The sequence below is a fragment of the Ovis aries genome, chromosome 26, assembly GCF_016772045.2.
Source record: "Ovis aries strain OAR_USU_Benz2616 breed Rambouillet chromosome 26, ARS-UI_Ramb_v3.0, whole genome shotgun sequence".
Taxonomy (NCBI): Eukaryota; Metazoa; Chordata; class Mammalia; order Artiodactyla; family Bovidae; genus Ovis; species Ovis aries.
The window spans coordinates 26,619,409-26,635,238 of NC_056079.1; the positions used below are offsets into that span (position 1 = coordinate 26,619,409).

The 15,830-nt window shown below is 45.4% G+C and overlaps 1 protein-coding gene across 1 annotated transcript; it reads right to left on the bottom strand.

Moving 5' to 3' along the window:
- Positions 1-13,885: 13,885 nt before the first annotated feature.
- LOC132658696 (serine/arginine repetitive matrix protein 1-like) lies at positions 13,886-15,610 on the bottom strand. The gene is made up of 3 exons (XM_060406940.1): positions 15,523-15,610; positions 15,037-15,464; positions 13,886-14,797 (listed from the first exon to the last, which is right to left on the bottom strand). The coding sequence occupies exons 1-3, from the start codon at positions 15,608-15,610 to the stop codon at positions 14,225-14,227; spliced, it is 1,089 nt and encodes a 362-aa protein (XP_060262923.1). The 3' UTR covers positions 13,886-14,224.
- Positions 15,611-15,830: the final 220 nt, after the last annotated feature.

The following is a 15,830-nucleotide window of genomic DNA, read 5'->3' on the forward strand; positions in this document are numbered from 1 at the left end:
TGGAATGATGGTCCCCATATAATGGAACCTGTGAACGTGACCTTATTTAGAAAAAAAACGATCTTTGCAGATGTAACTAAGAATTTCAAGATGAGACCATTCTAGATTATCTGGGGGGGTCTTAGATCTGATGACAAGAGTCTTTATAAGAGATATATAAGGGCGACTTTCCTGGTGGTGCAGTGGTTAATTCTCTATACTTCCACTGCAGGAGGCATGGGTTCGATCCCTGGTCAGGGAACTAAGATTCCACATGTCATGTGGCGGGGCCAAAAAAGGAAAAAAATAAATAAAGTAAAGATCTCATTAAAAGGAAAAGAGGTACATAAGGGAGATACTGATAGAAGAGAAGGGCATGGGAAAGCAGGGCAGATCTTCAAGTGACACAGCCATGAGCAATACTGCCAGCCGCCCACCAGAAGCAGGAGGAAGCGGATTGTCTCTAGAGCCTGTGGCGGGACACTTTGATTCTAGACTTCTAGCATCCAGAACTAGGAGAGAATGAATTTCTGTTGTTGTCAGTCACAGATTTGTTGCAATTTTTTCACAGCAGCCCTAGAAAACCACAACAGGACGTGTGAGGAGATGGCCACCTGGATTCATTCAGAATCAAAGAGGAGAGGCTGCTCACTGGGGGATAGGTAGGTTTGGGGTCACATCCCACCTCTGCAGCTTATCTGCGTGTCCTGCAGAAGAAACTTAACATCTCTAAGGTTTGGTTTCCTCATCAGTAAAATAGACATTATGATGCATTTCTCATTGGATTTTAAGGGTTTAATGAGTGTATATAAAGTCCTTAGCATAATAGAAGAAGTTAATTTACTTCCTTCTGTGGATCAGAAGAATATTTCATCATGAAATGGAACATTATCCTTGACTTTGATTTTTGTAAAAGAGACAGACAATGTAATAAAGTGTTACAAGATCTGCAACAGAGATAAATATGAGACACAGCAGTGGCACACAAAAAAGGGAGTGATTGACTCAGGTTGGTTGAACCAGGGATGTTCTCAAAGGGGAAGACCCTTGAGTTGAGATTAAAAGATGACTAGGCATTGGCAACCCACTCCAGTACTCTTGTCTGAAAAATTCTATGGACTGAGGAGCCTGGTAGGCTACAGTCCACGGGGTCGCAAAGAGCCGGACACAACTGAGCAAATTCACTTCACTTCACTTCTTTAGGCATATAGTAGGCCAAAGATGGACCACAGTGCACAGACTCCCCTGTCTCACCCCCTCCAAGGAATAAACCTGTAGGATTATATCCGTGTGAAGAGGCAGCAGGCATATAAGATCAAGGAGTCAGCGGGAGGAGTCTGAAACCATTAAAAATTGACCTCAACTCAAGTCCATCATAATATTTCAGGACACTAGGAAAAGAGACGGAGAACGCACCCCACTCCAGTACTCTTGCCTGGAAAATCCCATGGACGGAGGAGCCTAGTGGGCTGCAGTCCACGGGGTTGCTAAGAGTCAGACACAACTGAGCGACTTCCCTTTCACTTTTCACTTTCATGCATTGGAGAAGGAAATGGCAACCCACTCCAGTGTTCTTGCCTGGAGAATCCCAGAGATGGGAGAGCCTGGCGGGCTGCCGTCTATGGGGTCGCACAGAGTCGGACACGACTGAAGCGACTTAGCAGCAGCAGCCGCAGGAAAAGAGAGAAGACCACACAAGCTTCCAGACAGGTGGGAACCTATCTTATAAAAAGGAACAGGAATTAGAATGGCTGCAAATTGCAGAAAAACAATGCTGATAAAGAACAGTGGAGCAATTTATCTTCTACATTCTAAGGGAAAATCACTTCCAACCTAGAAATCTATGCTCAGCCAAATTCCAGTGAAGTATAAGGACAGAGTAATTACCAGTGATGTATAAGAACCATTTGAAAACATTGACTCCACTGTACCCTTTCTTGGGAGGCTGCTGAAGGATGTACTCCTTTAAAACAAAAGAGCAAACCAAGAAAAAAAAGAGTTGTTGTACCTGAGAAACAGGAGAGTCAACTCAGGAAAGGAACACACTCCCATAATTTGATAGTAAATGAAAACTATCAGCTAAAAAGTATAACTCACAAAAGTTGGAACAAGTCAGAATTTTAGGGAGAGATTTCGTCAAGAAGATGAAGATGATAGAATAGCTGATGTAAATAAAAGCAACAAGAGAGTATTTGGACGGGTTGGGGAAGGCTTTGAGGTTACTTAGTGATAAGCACATATTCAGTTCAGTTCAGTTCAATTGCTCAGTCGTGTCCGACTCTTTGCGACCCCATGAATCACAGCACACCAGGCTTCCCTGTCCCTCACCAACTCCTGGAGTTCACTCAAACTCATGTCCATCGAGTCGGTGATGCCATTCAGACATCTTATCCTCTGTCGTCCCCTTCCCCTCCTGCCCTCAATCTTTCCCAGCATCAGGGTCTTTTCAAATGAGTCAGCTCTTCACATCAGGTGGCCAGAGTACTAGAGCTTCAGCTTTAGCATCAGTCCTTCCAATGAACACCCAGGACTGATTTCTTTTAGGATGGACTAGTTGGACCTCCTTGTAGTCCAAGGGACTCTCAAGAGTCTTCTCCAACACCACAGTTCAAAAGCATCAATTCTTCGGTGCTCAGCTTTCTTCACAGTCCAACTCTCACATCCATACATGACCACAGGAAAAACCATAGCCTTGACTAGATGGACCTTTGTTGGCAAAGCAATGTCTTTTCAATATGCTATCTAGGTTGGTCATAACTTTTCTTCCAAGGAGTAAGCGTCTTTTAATTTCATGGCTGCAATCACCATCTGCAGTGATTTTGGAGCCCCCCAAAATAAAATCTGACACTGTTTCCACTGTTTCCCCATCTGTTTCCCATGAAGTGATGGGACCAGATGCCATGATCTTAGTTTTCTGAATGTTGAGCTTTAAGCCAACTTTTTCACTGTCCTCTTTCACTTTCATCAAGAGGATTTTTAGTTCCTCTTCACTTTGCCATAAGGGTGGTATCATCTGTTGGGTTGGCCAAAAAGTTCAGAAGATAGTACGGGAAAGCTGGAATGAACTTTTTGGCCACCCCAGTAGAAAGTTAAGCAAATGGGAAAAAATAATCCAAATAATTATTAGCTTCAGGACAATAAAAATATTGAACAGGGAAGAAATTTCCATCATAGTGTATTAAATGGTTTAATCCTGCATTACATACATAGGTATGATAATATAGCTACTGAATATGTAATCAAAAATTTGTTTTTAGCCCTTCTGGAGCATGGGGAGTATGCTGCCATTTGGGAGCTAGATGGAGAAAAAAAGAGCTAACTCTTTGTCTTCCATATTTAGTAGACAATGCCTAGGATTGAAAAAAAATCTAGAAATAGCAGTTCAAGCATGTTTTGGGCGTAAATACCAAAAAAGCTGAAAAAGTTAAAAGTGATTACTTAATGGTTGGGGAAATAAGGAGTTAGGGATACCTTGACATTATTTGTTTTAACAAATCTGATAAAAGTAGTATCATCTTGAACTATATATGTATTATTTTGATAAGAAACAAAACTTGTAAGAAAATGTCTTTTGTTCTAGAGTTTCCAAGATATTGCTAATCAGTCTGTTGAAACTTCAGAAATCTCAAATATTCATCCCCAAGTTGTCATGAAACCACGGATGCTGAAACTGAACTCTTTGCTCTTGGATTTCTAGATCTTAGGGCAGTTTCAAACTTGGCTTCCATCTGACATAGCCAACCTGCTGGTGAATTGTAGAAAGGGAAGATCTCCTGGAGAAGGAAATGGCAACCCACTCCAGTACTCTTGCCTGGAGAATCCCATGGACGGAGGAGCCTGGTAGGCTACAGTCCATGGGGTTGCAAAGAGTCCGACATGGCTGAGTGACTTCACTTTCACTTTCACTTTCACTTTCTTAACCCATCCAGGTAACTTTCAAACTGTGGTGCTAGAGAAGACTCTTGAGAGTCCCTTGGACAGCAAGGAGATCAAACCAGTCCATCATAAAAGAAATCAACCCTTAATATTCATTGGAAAGACTGATGCTGAAACTCTAATACTTTAGCCACCTGATGTGAAGAGCTGACTCATTGGAAAAGACCCTGATGCTGGGAACGATTGATGGCAGGAAGAGAAGGGGGCAACAGAGGATTAGGTGGTTGGATGGCATCACTGACTCAAAGGACATGAGTTTGAGCAGATTCTGGGAGATGGTGAAGGACAGGGAAGCCTGGTGTGCTGCAGTCCATGGGGTTGCAAAGAGTTGGACACAACTTAGCAACTGAACAACAAAATCCAGGAAACATCAGCCCATAGCAGGGTTAAGGGTAACTAAAGTTCATCAAGTTGGAGGTTAAAGACAACAAGAAAGTGGTTCCATTATTAACTAACTTGTTATGAGAACTTTTTGAGTTTGAGGCAGAAATATAATAGAAAATGTTAAGGAGATGGGAAAAGTAAGGATGTTAAGAAAACATTCGTTTGGCACAGAGTAATTTATTAGATCATGGAGAAGGCATGAACAAAGATCTTATTCTTGATTGGATCAAGAATGGATTCTGCTTTATATTAAGTAGGAAATTCTGAAAATACTTCTCTATGAGACATGAGAGTAATATTGTTCATTTGAAAAGGTTGAACATTTTAAGGAGCTTTTTCCCTCTTGGATATCTCTGTTATTTGTAAAAAAAAATGCAGGGTATCTTTAACTTACCATTTCATGGCCATTGTTCAAAACCCTGAACACGATTCCCTATAGAAAGAACTGCAGGTGGTGGGATCCATTAGGCCAACCCCCTAATGACTCGTTAGTCTCTGGTTGCCACAACAGCACTGAACTAAACCCATGTTTCCATGGAAAAATTCAAATATGATTCATACTGAGCTGCAGGAATACTTGTGACCACATTTTGTAACAGAAATTAAAAAGGAGTGATGAGTGGGTGGGATCAGGGGTAGAGATACGCAGAAGAGTGTTGTGAAAGAATAAATTATATCAAGGGAAACTTACCTCTCCTCTCTCAGTGCCTCTTGACAGAAAAACAATGGTATCTAGAACCCATTCTGAATCTCATTGACGTAGTTCCTAGCTGAAAACAAAATAAAGATTTAGGTAGAAGCATTTCTAGGGAGTAAGAAGTTGAAAAGACGGGAAAATAGAATTTCCAGAAGGAAAGTGAGTTGTTTGGTCGTATGGCATTTGGCTTAACAACTCTCTTTCTTTACCTCTCTCTTTCTCTCCCCCCTCCCCTCCCCCCCCCCCACCGGGGTGTGTGTGTGTGTGTGTGTGTGTGTGTGTGTGTGTGTGTGTGTGTGTGTGTAATATGTTGAGCTTGTTTAGAGCTTCCCAGGTGGTGCTAATGGTAAAGAACCTACCCGCCAGTGTAGGAAACTTAGTAAGAGACGCAGGTCCGATCCTTTGGTTGGGAAGATCCCCTGGGAAGGGCATGGCAACCCATGCTAGTAGTCTTGCCTAGAGAATATCATGGACAGAGAATCCCATGGAGAGAGAAGCTTGGCAGGCTACAGTCCATAGGGTTGCATAGAGTCAGACATGACTGAAGCAACTTAGCAGGCATGCATAGACTTGTATAAATAAGAAGCTGCTTATAAATAATTCTGATATGTGGTCAACCTAATGAAAATTCTTATCAATGAATGTTTTGAAATTTCACAATTAACTAGAGAACAGCAAAGTTGAAGTGGTAAAAATATAAACTCTAAATTAAACTGTTTAATAATTAAGAACTCTTGCCTTGGGGGCAGAGGAAGAAATCCAAAACCAGTATATTAATTTAACTTAATGAAGAGAAAAACAACTATTTAAAGATTTGACCCTTTTCTAAATTTCCAGACCCAACAGTGCACTTAATTGAATACTTATAATAACATATAAATGATGCTCAGTCTATCAATGCAATTTTAATCATTTATTCATTGCATCTGCATTTTTAATATCAAGATAAAATAACTTACTGCTATTTTCCCGAATATTTGTTCTTGGTAGGCTGAATTTTTCTGTTGATAAAGTAGGGTTCACAGACATTTTCATTCCTGTATACCATATGAGTTTTTGGCCCATCTTTTATATTGTATCAATGACCTCAGAAAAGAACTGCCCTCCTTCCCTTTTCCTTTTCCTTTATAGAACATTTCAAATACTCCTTGTTGATTTTGCTGTGTTGCCCTAATTCCATGCCTAGCACAAATATTGGGTTGGCCAAAAAAACTGGTTGAGGTTTTTCCATAAGATGTTATGGAAAAATCCAAATGAACTTTTTTGGCCAACCCAATATAATACGGGCTGTGAGATATTGCATACTTTGTGAACTTACTAACCTGTGACTGGGCTTGCCCTGGGGTCATCACCCTTTTCCTCATTACCTTGTAACTCATCCCCATTCCATGGAGAGAAGCAAGAAATACATAGAGGTAGTGAGCTGTTGCCTTAACTAGGGAGGACTGTGGCATTTCCCCCACTCACTGCAGTAAAAGAAGGTAACACCTCTGTAAACCAACTTCAGGGTTCAAGAAAGTTACATGAAGATATGGGTGTCCCTAGAATAGGAGGAAATTGGCAGCTCTCCCCTCTGTGAGAGACTGGCTCAAACACAGAAGCCCTATGCCTTCCCTGAGATGCCTGGAGATGGAGGAGAGGGATCAAGGTGCTCCCTGATGTTTGAGATGTACATGGAAATGGATACTGGGAACTGCTGCTTACCTGGGGGAATTTTGAAGGTAGGACAGCACATGGAATACCTCCAACGGCAGAGTGAAATGAGTGAGTTGTAGCCTGCCTTGTCATTGTTTGGCATGGAAAGGATGCTTGAGTTTCCCGTGGCTTAAGAGGATGCTGTGAAAGGTAGAAGCTACCTGAAAAGTACTTGTCCTAAAGGTGACTTGCTGGGGCAAGACAACACTGCAGTGGCAGGTTAGGATGGAAGGAGATAGACCATTAGGGATGGGGAAATTTCAAGAGGCCAGCCACAACCTGGGTCACTTTGTCTGGGGACTGTGCAGTGTTGAGGACCTGCAGGGTTTCTAAGGCAGCTTCCTGTGAACCTCTGAAAAGTGCTAGTTATTTGGATGTCTGCCTCAAAGAGGTCTCTGATGGCCAGCCAGTAATAGCCATGGAAGAACTAAAATGCAGAGTAATTCAAGCAAACAAAAAAATATATATATGCTTTTCCTTTCATTTTATCTTCCTTAACATAGACTTTGGAAAAGCCAAAAGTAGAAGGGGAAGGATAAGGAGGAAAGGAGAGGGACAGGCCAGTCTCTTCCACCACATGGCAGCCCGATTTGGGGTATTTGGAGAGAGGCCTGGGATTGGGGATGAGGTTGCATGAGATTTAGCCTGGACCAGACCCCTTCAATCCCTGCATAGTAGTTGCTATGAATGCAATGGGGTTCCTTCATATACTTGTAAAAAGCTGGAAGCTACAGGATCTGCCTGAAACAAGGGCCAGGAGACAGAGATATTTGAGTAGTGACTGGAGAAAACAGTAAAGCTATTTCCCACCCAGTTGAGACTGTTCAATAAACTGATTCCATGAGGATATATTATGGAGTTAGGTTATTTTGCAGATTGTTAAGGAGGCTCTTTGGGGATGCTGAGACCAGAGTATGAGGTTAAGAAGTTGGTGAATTCCTTCCCTGAAGAATCAGTGTTCGGGGTTCAGTCTTTTGAAAATGACTTCTCTCATTAAATCTGACACCCACCAGTCTGGGGTGATCTGCCTCTTTCTTCAGTCTTTCCCCCACAACTTGTATGGGGGCCAGTTTTAGATCTTTAAAAAAAAAAAAAACTAACACAGATGCATTCTAGGAAAAGACAATGAAAAAGTCTTTCACGTCCCACCTGGGGCATACGTCTTATGCCAGAGAAGAGGTTAACTGTGGAAGAATCACGCACTCATGAAACAGGGACCACAGACAGCAAGCTGTTGCGTGTTGTCTTTTGGGAATGGTGTAGTCAGGAGAAGCAAAAGCGGGGCCTCTCAGGGCAGGCTTAGGGGCCAAGACCTCCTTCCTTTGTAAGAGGAGACCTTTGTGATGGAGAACTGAAGTGCTAGTATTGTGTATCCTATCCCTTCCAGAAATGGTTTTTGAAAGGCTGCCAGCTTTTTAGGAAGGCTTATGACAGGGTTCTTTGTTAAACTCTTGTGGCTCACCGGCACAGCATAGAATTGGGAGAGCTGGAACCTGAGTTCTAAACCTCATTCTGAAAACAGCTTTATGACCCTGGGAAAAGCAGTCAGCTTCTCTGAAACTTTTTATCATGTATAAAATTAAGAACTTCAAACCAGATACCTAAGATTCTTTCCTGGTCTAACATTTGATGTGTTTCTAAGTCAAAGCATCAACTTAATGGGGAAAGCTTATGATGTTCTAACAAGGAATCCCAGGTTAGGGGGTGGATGATAAAATATTAATTTATGCCACTCTTTCATGAGTAGATATAATAAATGCTGATGCAAAACCTACCAGAACGGACTCTTCTTTCTTCATAACTGGCATATTTGTAAATAGCAACAGTAAGCCCCATAACATGTTCTTAGAAATAAATAAGATTCATAGTCATTATTCCTATGTATCAGTAATGATATCACTGTGACATTTTCAAATCAATTTTTGAAGGGAAATGAATAACATATATAATGTATTCAATATCTTAAGTGGCATTATTTCTATTGGATGGTTTATATAGTATCTTATTGATAGTGCCCTACGACTAATAGTGGCAACCCACTCCAGTATTCTTCCCTGGAGAATTCCATGTAGCCTGGTGGGCTACAGTCCATGGGGTCATGGGGAGCTGGACACAACTTAGTGAATGAACAACAAGAACAATAAGGCATAAGAAAGAAAATTGCTCAAGGAAAAGTGATAAAATAAAAACGGTATTTGATCTCAACAGCTGCCTTCAATAATCTGCAAAATGATGATAATAATGATTCTTTCTTTATATCATAGTATTATAATAAGATATTATTAATACAATAGTATTGTGATATATGGGATTCCTTGGTGGCTCAGATGTAAAGAATCTGCCTGCAGTGCAGGAGACCTGGGTTCGATTCCTGGGTTGGGAAGATCCCCTGGAGGAGGAAATGGCAACCCACTCCAGTGTTCTTGCCTGGGAAATTCCATGGACAGGGGAGCCTGGTGGCCTACAGTCCTTGGGGTCACAAAGAGTCAGACACAACTTAGCCACTAAACAACAACATTGTGATATGTAATATAGTCAACAATAATATTAATATTCATCATCTCGCTGGCCCCAAGGGGGGTACTAAGGAAGTCTTATTAACATCGATAGCTTTATTTCTAGTTTCTTAGCTGACATGGATGTAATCACCGGCTCCTACCTTCTTTTCCACGTTCCCTCTCTGGCGAGCTCTGTAGTGGCTGGGAATTTCCACCACGGGGCGGCCACACGTGAACCCTGGTTGCTATGCTTCTGTTTGGCCTTCTCTCTTAAGTGTCGTGAGAACACAGCTCCCCCACTTCTCCCACAGGTGGGTGGGACTCCCACTGCCGTCTTGTCCCCTCTCCCCTAGTTCCTTTAGGACACACCCACAGTGGTCCTTCTTCCCAGAAATGGAAAGTAGCCTCCCCCCTCACACAGCTTTTTCACCTTTCCACCTGACTTTTAAAGCAATAGGCGTGGTGTGGTGCCTTTAAGTCTTACAGCATTCTCCATCAAAATGGCCACTTCAGCTCTTACTTGTGGTTCTATTCCTAGAAGCATGAGCCCTTGTTCTGAGCCAGCCTGGGGAATGCTTCCCCTCGTGTTCTCTGTTTTCCATCTTCCTTCTTCCTCTGTTTTTTTCCCCCAGGTTCCTCCTTTCTCCTTTAGAAAATACACTTGTGTGCATGTACACACACACACACACACACACACACACACACACACACACACACCGCCATCACCAATAACCCATCAAAAACCATCATGAACTCATACAATCTGGACAGATGATGGGAGAGACAGGATTGCCAGCCCAGCCCAGCAATTATAGCTGAGTCAGTCGAAATAAGCAGTGATCTAAGACTGGTGCACACCAGTGAATCACTGCGTGAATTTTATGACCAGATCTCAAATAAGTATCTTACAGCCTGTTAGCGAAAAGCACCTGTAAACAGTCAGAATCCTGTTTTTCTGGAACCCTATATCTACTCCCAAGAGATGGCTACGCAGGTGAGGATGCTTTGGGAGACTGAATTCAGGACACAGGAGATTGCTGGTTTCATGATTTATGGCTGAAGGTGTGCACTCTCTGTGCTGGTGGTCAATGACGATAAAGTGGATACCACTGCCTCTTTGGATTTCCTGTTGCCCCTTCAAGAACCACCAATTAGAAGCATCTAATCAATTGCAGTGATCTAATCAGGTGTAAGTGCTTTTCTAGTGGTTCAGTGTTAAAGAATCCCCCTGCCAACATAGGAAACATGGGTTCGTTTCCTGGGTGGGGAAAGATCCCCTGGAGAAGGAAATGGCAATTGACTCCAGTATTATTGCCTGGGAAATCCCATGGACAGAGGAGCCTGGTGGGCTACAGTCCATGGGGCCGCAAGAGTTGGACACAGCCTAGCAACTGAACAACAACAACAATCAGGTATGAAGTGCTGGGGGTGGGTAAACCTTTTCAGGCTGCCACTGCACTGTGGGTTTCCTCTTCAGATTTTCTAAACTAGTAAAAATAGTCTTTCATTTTTACCTGTGTAATTTTGTCTGTTCTTTCCCCACTTAAGCAGACAAATATTACCAGGCAACATGATGACAGCCACTCTGATCTCTAGTTTTCCTCTTGCTTTCAACTGACCAATGAAATAAGTCCTCAAGGAAGCACTCACCTTTATTATCAATACATGGTCATTCTTAACTAGTCAGGATCAATCTGCTAGATAGTGCCAGTCTCTAATAACCAAGGAGGCAATCCCCACATTTCCTTCTCAAAACTGGGCTGGGGAACATTTGTGATGCAGGGGTGGTTGAATATTTGCATATAAAGTCTATGTCTATTTACACATGCCTATAGCATCATTATGCCATGCATATCAAAGTTATAAATCTACAGTTTTTGGCAGTGGTTCTCAAATGTGGTCTCTCCACCAGCAGCATGGGTAGCACCCGGAAACTTGTTAGAAATGCAGATTCTTGGGGCCTGCCCTAGCCCTTCAGAACTCTGGGATGGGGCTGGCAATCTGTGCATTTTGATTCAGGAGTGAGTCTGATGCAGGGTATAAGTACCCTCATTTTAGGATGTTTCCAAGAACAAGCCCCTTTGACTTTTGAAAACAATGGTGTGGGCAAATTAAATTGTTATTTTTCTGAAAAGCAATTAATCACACTAGACAATTATTCATGCATTTCTGAAGCTTATGTTGATCATATTAGAAATTTCCTTCCCAACTACTGTATAGAAGGGAACTCTGTTCAATGTTATAAGGCAACCTGGATAGCAGGAGAGTTTGGGGGAGAATGGATCCATGTATGTGTATGGCTGAGTCCCTTTGCCGTCCACCTGAAATTATCACAACATTGTTAATTGGCTATACTCCAATACAAAATAAAAGGTTTTTTAAAAAAATTAAAAAAGGATTCTTAAAGAGAAACTGTGTAAAAACATCTACTATAAAAATATTTGATTAACTTCCAAAATGTTACCGATAAAAACCAGGAAATGGTGACTGATGAATTACCTGGTGGGGTGGGGGGGGGGGAATGTATCAGCTTCTTCACCTTTTACAATCAGCAGCCAATGTATACTATTTTAATATTGTTCTTAAGTAAAGTATCTAATTAAAAAAATACCCTTCCCTTTCATTTGAAAGGGCCTTAAAGTACCCTTTAGGTAACATCCTTTCAATGTTTGGGAGCCCTGGAAAGGAAGACCCCAAGGCAAGAACTGAAACGAAATATACATGCAAACAGATCTCATCGGTGCATGGAAAATACCCCTTAACACCACTCAGCTCAGGGAGGAGTAGAAGAAAACATGGGAGGAAGGTAAAGGCTTAAACAAATACATAAAAAGGGCATTAAACATATGAAGCAGTTTATATTTAATCAAAAATAAAATGCTTTGTGAACTACAAAGTAGGGGGATTCACATTTAATGAGCCTGTAAAGCAGTGCTTTAAAATATTCTTGTTTTCACTTCTGGACTTGATCTCTGAGACAGTGTTGGGTGGTGTTGGGGTAACGTGGGGGAAGCATGTTACCATGTCATCCTCATTAATCAGCTGACATTTATTGAGCACTTACTGTGTCCTGCAAATTGGGTTAAAACAGGGGAATGCTTTCAAACAGGGTGGGTCTTGGCTTCTTAACAAGCTTACTAGTTGAAGAGATGGGAGTAACATGGAAATGCCTGGGCTCAATAAAATGACATGATATATTATTACAAGGAGGCTGCAAATACAGGGCTTTTTGAGTGTCTGGCGTCTACGGAAGAAGGCTACAGGGGCAGGTGGGCCTCAAAGGAGGCTCACTATCTGCAGAGGATTGTAGAAACAGCCTCACTTTTCCCCTCTCTGGATCTCTGCCCCTTGGCAATTCGAGTTTTCAGCTCTTCATATTCAGCATGTACGCCTGGAATTGGAGCTCGCCTTGTAATGGAAGCAGTGGTGAGGTGCCACTTCTGAGCCTCAAGACACCTTTCATGCTTCTGGCCACTCTCTTGGAATTTGATGGGCTGACATGAACAAGGCCAGGTTAAGCCTGTTGAAGGGAAAGAGACCACATCCATCAAGAGGTGAGCTATCCAGCTGAGGCCATCTGAAACTAGCTTGCCCCCAGCAGGGCGATCAGTGAGCCCAGCTGAGACCAGAACCCTCCAGTTGAGCCCAGTCAAAATCGCCAATCCACAGAATCTTGGGCTACATGAATCAATACTGTTTTAGGCCAACACATTTCGGACTGGTTTGTCATATAGCAGTAGATAACTGATACAAGGTCTGCAAGGGGGACAGGAAGGGAGACTTTTGAGGCTAGAGCTGCGACTCCAAACAGGTCAAAAATCAGAAATGTGTGAGGTCAGGACAAAGGAAAGTGAAGGTATCAGTACGACTGACCACTTTCTTTCAATAAGTCAGTAGGCACACGAGCATTTAATAGAACATATACTGGAGATCAGACCTGCACTATTACTATCCTCCAAGCACTCAATCAGTCCCTAAGAAACAGGAATCCTCACATGTTGAAACACACAGTGAGCATCAGGGCCCCTATTTGTCCATGCTGGACTTGAAGAGAGTAAAATACTGTTTTCTAGCCAACTACATTATGCCAAGGGAAAAACTTTTCCTTTCTTTTTTTGGTGACTTATACTCAGCTTTTACTTTTTATGCAGAAAAATCTGCTTGTTTTGTCACTGACTTTCTAGAAACTGCTAGAGGCAACTTTAAAGAATCCCAGAGTAAAGGATATTATGTAACTAGAGTTCTTTTAAAATCTTAAGTTCTCACAAGGTGGATCTAGTAGGCCACCGAGCAACAAACAACTTCCACTCAATTTTATTAGGTCTTTGAATATGTTCTTCACCATAAAAGAGCACAACAGAAGTACTTTCCTTTAAGTGCTAAAACTGTGTTCTTTCTGTTGAGCGGTACTTGATTGAAATGAACATCCCTGGGAGATGATGGATTCTTGTTTCCAAACTAGCATCTTAAATTTGGCTGCGGGGTGCGGGTGGGCTGGGCGGTGATGGGGTAAGTTAGGGTGGAGGTGGTGTGATATTCAGATGGGACATCTTGAACCTATATCTCCTCCTGTCTGGGATGCTTTTTTTTTTTTTTTTCCCGCAGCAGGCACAGAGGCATCCTTCACTTCATTCAGTTATTTTTTTAAAAAAACGGACTAGTTGACAAAGTGCCATCAACTTTATACGAGACAGCCTTATTGAGCAACTATTTTATTCAAACAATGCTCAGATCAGCAGTACCCCGCAGGTCAGAAAATCACGGTGAACCGGGCATTTCCATAAGAGAAAAGGCGAGGATAATCAAGCCCGAAGCGCCACACAAGGGAAGCCGAGCGAGAAGCGTCAAATCTGAAGATCTCGCAGTGTGTGCGCGTTAGCAGGAGAGAGAGCGAGATAGAAAGTTGCTGTTTTCATCGCAGCCTGTCTCCTGCGAACGTGTTGCTCCCTTTGGACTTTCCAGTAACCAGTTCACCCAAAACTTTTCTGCCACGAGGCCCCGCGTCTCCCGCGTGCCCCCAGCCTTTCTGCGCCGGCTAACAGGTCCCGGATCGCCGAAGCGTCACCTCTGAGTCCTGGGGAAATCTCCGCAGCCCACTCGGACTGCAGCCCTCGGTCGCCTCCCGGCCTCCCATTGCAGCAACCGGGGCGATCGAGAGGCAGGAGACGCTCAGGTCGGGGGTGGGGTGGGAGACCCAGCGGGAGGACCGACCCTGCGAGCCGGGCTCGGGCACCAGCATGGGGAAGGGAGGCGCGGGCCGAGCTCGCCCCGCAGGTAAACAGGCCGGCGAGGCGCAGGGCGCTGCCGCCGCGGCCACCCAGCCATTTCCAGGCACGCAACTCCGCCTCCAGGGCTCTCTGCCTCGCGCGCTCGCCCCGCCGCCCGCTCGCAGCCTCAGCAGCCGCCGCAGCATCACTTCACACAAAGGACTGTTACCCGCTGAGCAGCTTCTCCACCTCCACGTCCTCCTCCGGTGACAGCAGATCCCCGACAGCGGGGCTCGGGCGCGGCGGCGGCGGCGGCGGCGCGGGGAGGACCTATTACTCCCAGCATCCGAGCATCCGAGGCGGCGGCGGCGGCTTTTTTTTTTTTTTTTTTCCTCTTTCGCCTAAAAAAAATTTTTTTTTGCCCTTTCCACCGCTTCGCCTTTCTGTGGTTCCACCCACCCCTTCTCTCCCTTCCTCCTCCCCCTCCCGTAAACAAGTCTCCCACGGCCCCCGCCAATAAATAAATTAGGAGGAGGGTGCGGGGGGGTGGGGGGAGGAGGAGGGAAGAGGAAAAGGGAGGCAGCGCCAGAGACCGAGGAGGCAAGAGTCCGAACCGACAGCCACCGGAGCCCGCACGCACCTCGCACCATGAGCTGGCGATGCGCCGCGCGCCGCACCGAGAGGACCGGCCCCGCCGCCCGCTCTCCTCCGCCGTCGCCGCTGCTGCCGCCGCTGCTGCTGCTGCTGTGGACCGCGGCCCTGGCGCCGGGGGCGGCCGCCGGCGACGAGGCGGCTCCCGCGGGGGCCTCGGTGTGCTACGCGTCCCCGCCCAGCGTGGGCTCGGTGCAGGAGCTGGTTGAGCGCGCCGCGGTGGTGATCGAGGGAAAGCTGCACCCGCCGCGGCGGCGGCAGCAGGGGGCACTCGACAGGGAGGCGGCGGCGGCGGCGGCCGCGGGCGAGGCAGGGGCGTGGGGAGGCGAGCGCCCGCCGCCGGCCAACGGGACCGTGCCCGCCTGGCCCACCGGCCCCGCGCCCAGCGCCGCCGAGCCCGGAGCCGAGGCGCCCTATCTGGTGAAGGTGCACCAGGTGTGGGCGGCGAAAGCCGGGGGCTTGAAGAAGGACTCGCTGCTCACCGTGCGCCTGGGCGCCTGGGGCCGCCCCGCCTTCCGCTCCTGCGGGCGCCTCAAGGAGGACAGCAGGTACATCTTCTTCATGGAGCCCGAGGCCAACAGCAGCGGCCGCGCGCCCGCCGCCTTCCGAGCCTCCTTCCCCCCTCTCGAGACGGGCCGGAACCTCAAGAAGGAGGTCAGCCGGGTGCTGTGCAAGCGGTGCGGTAAGTTCCTCGGCCCGCGGGGCGCGCTCGGGCCGGGCGGGGAGGGCGGGGAGGGCGGACCTCCCCGGGGCGCGCCGGGCGGGCGCCGGGCTTCGACGGCT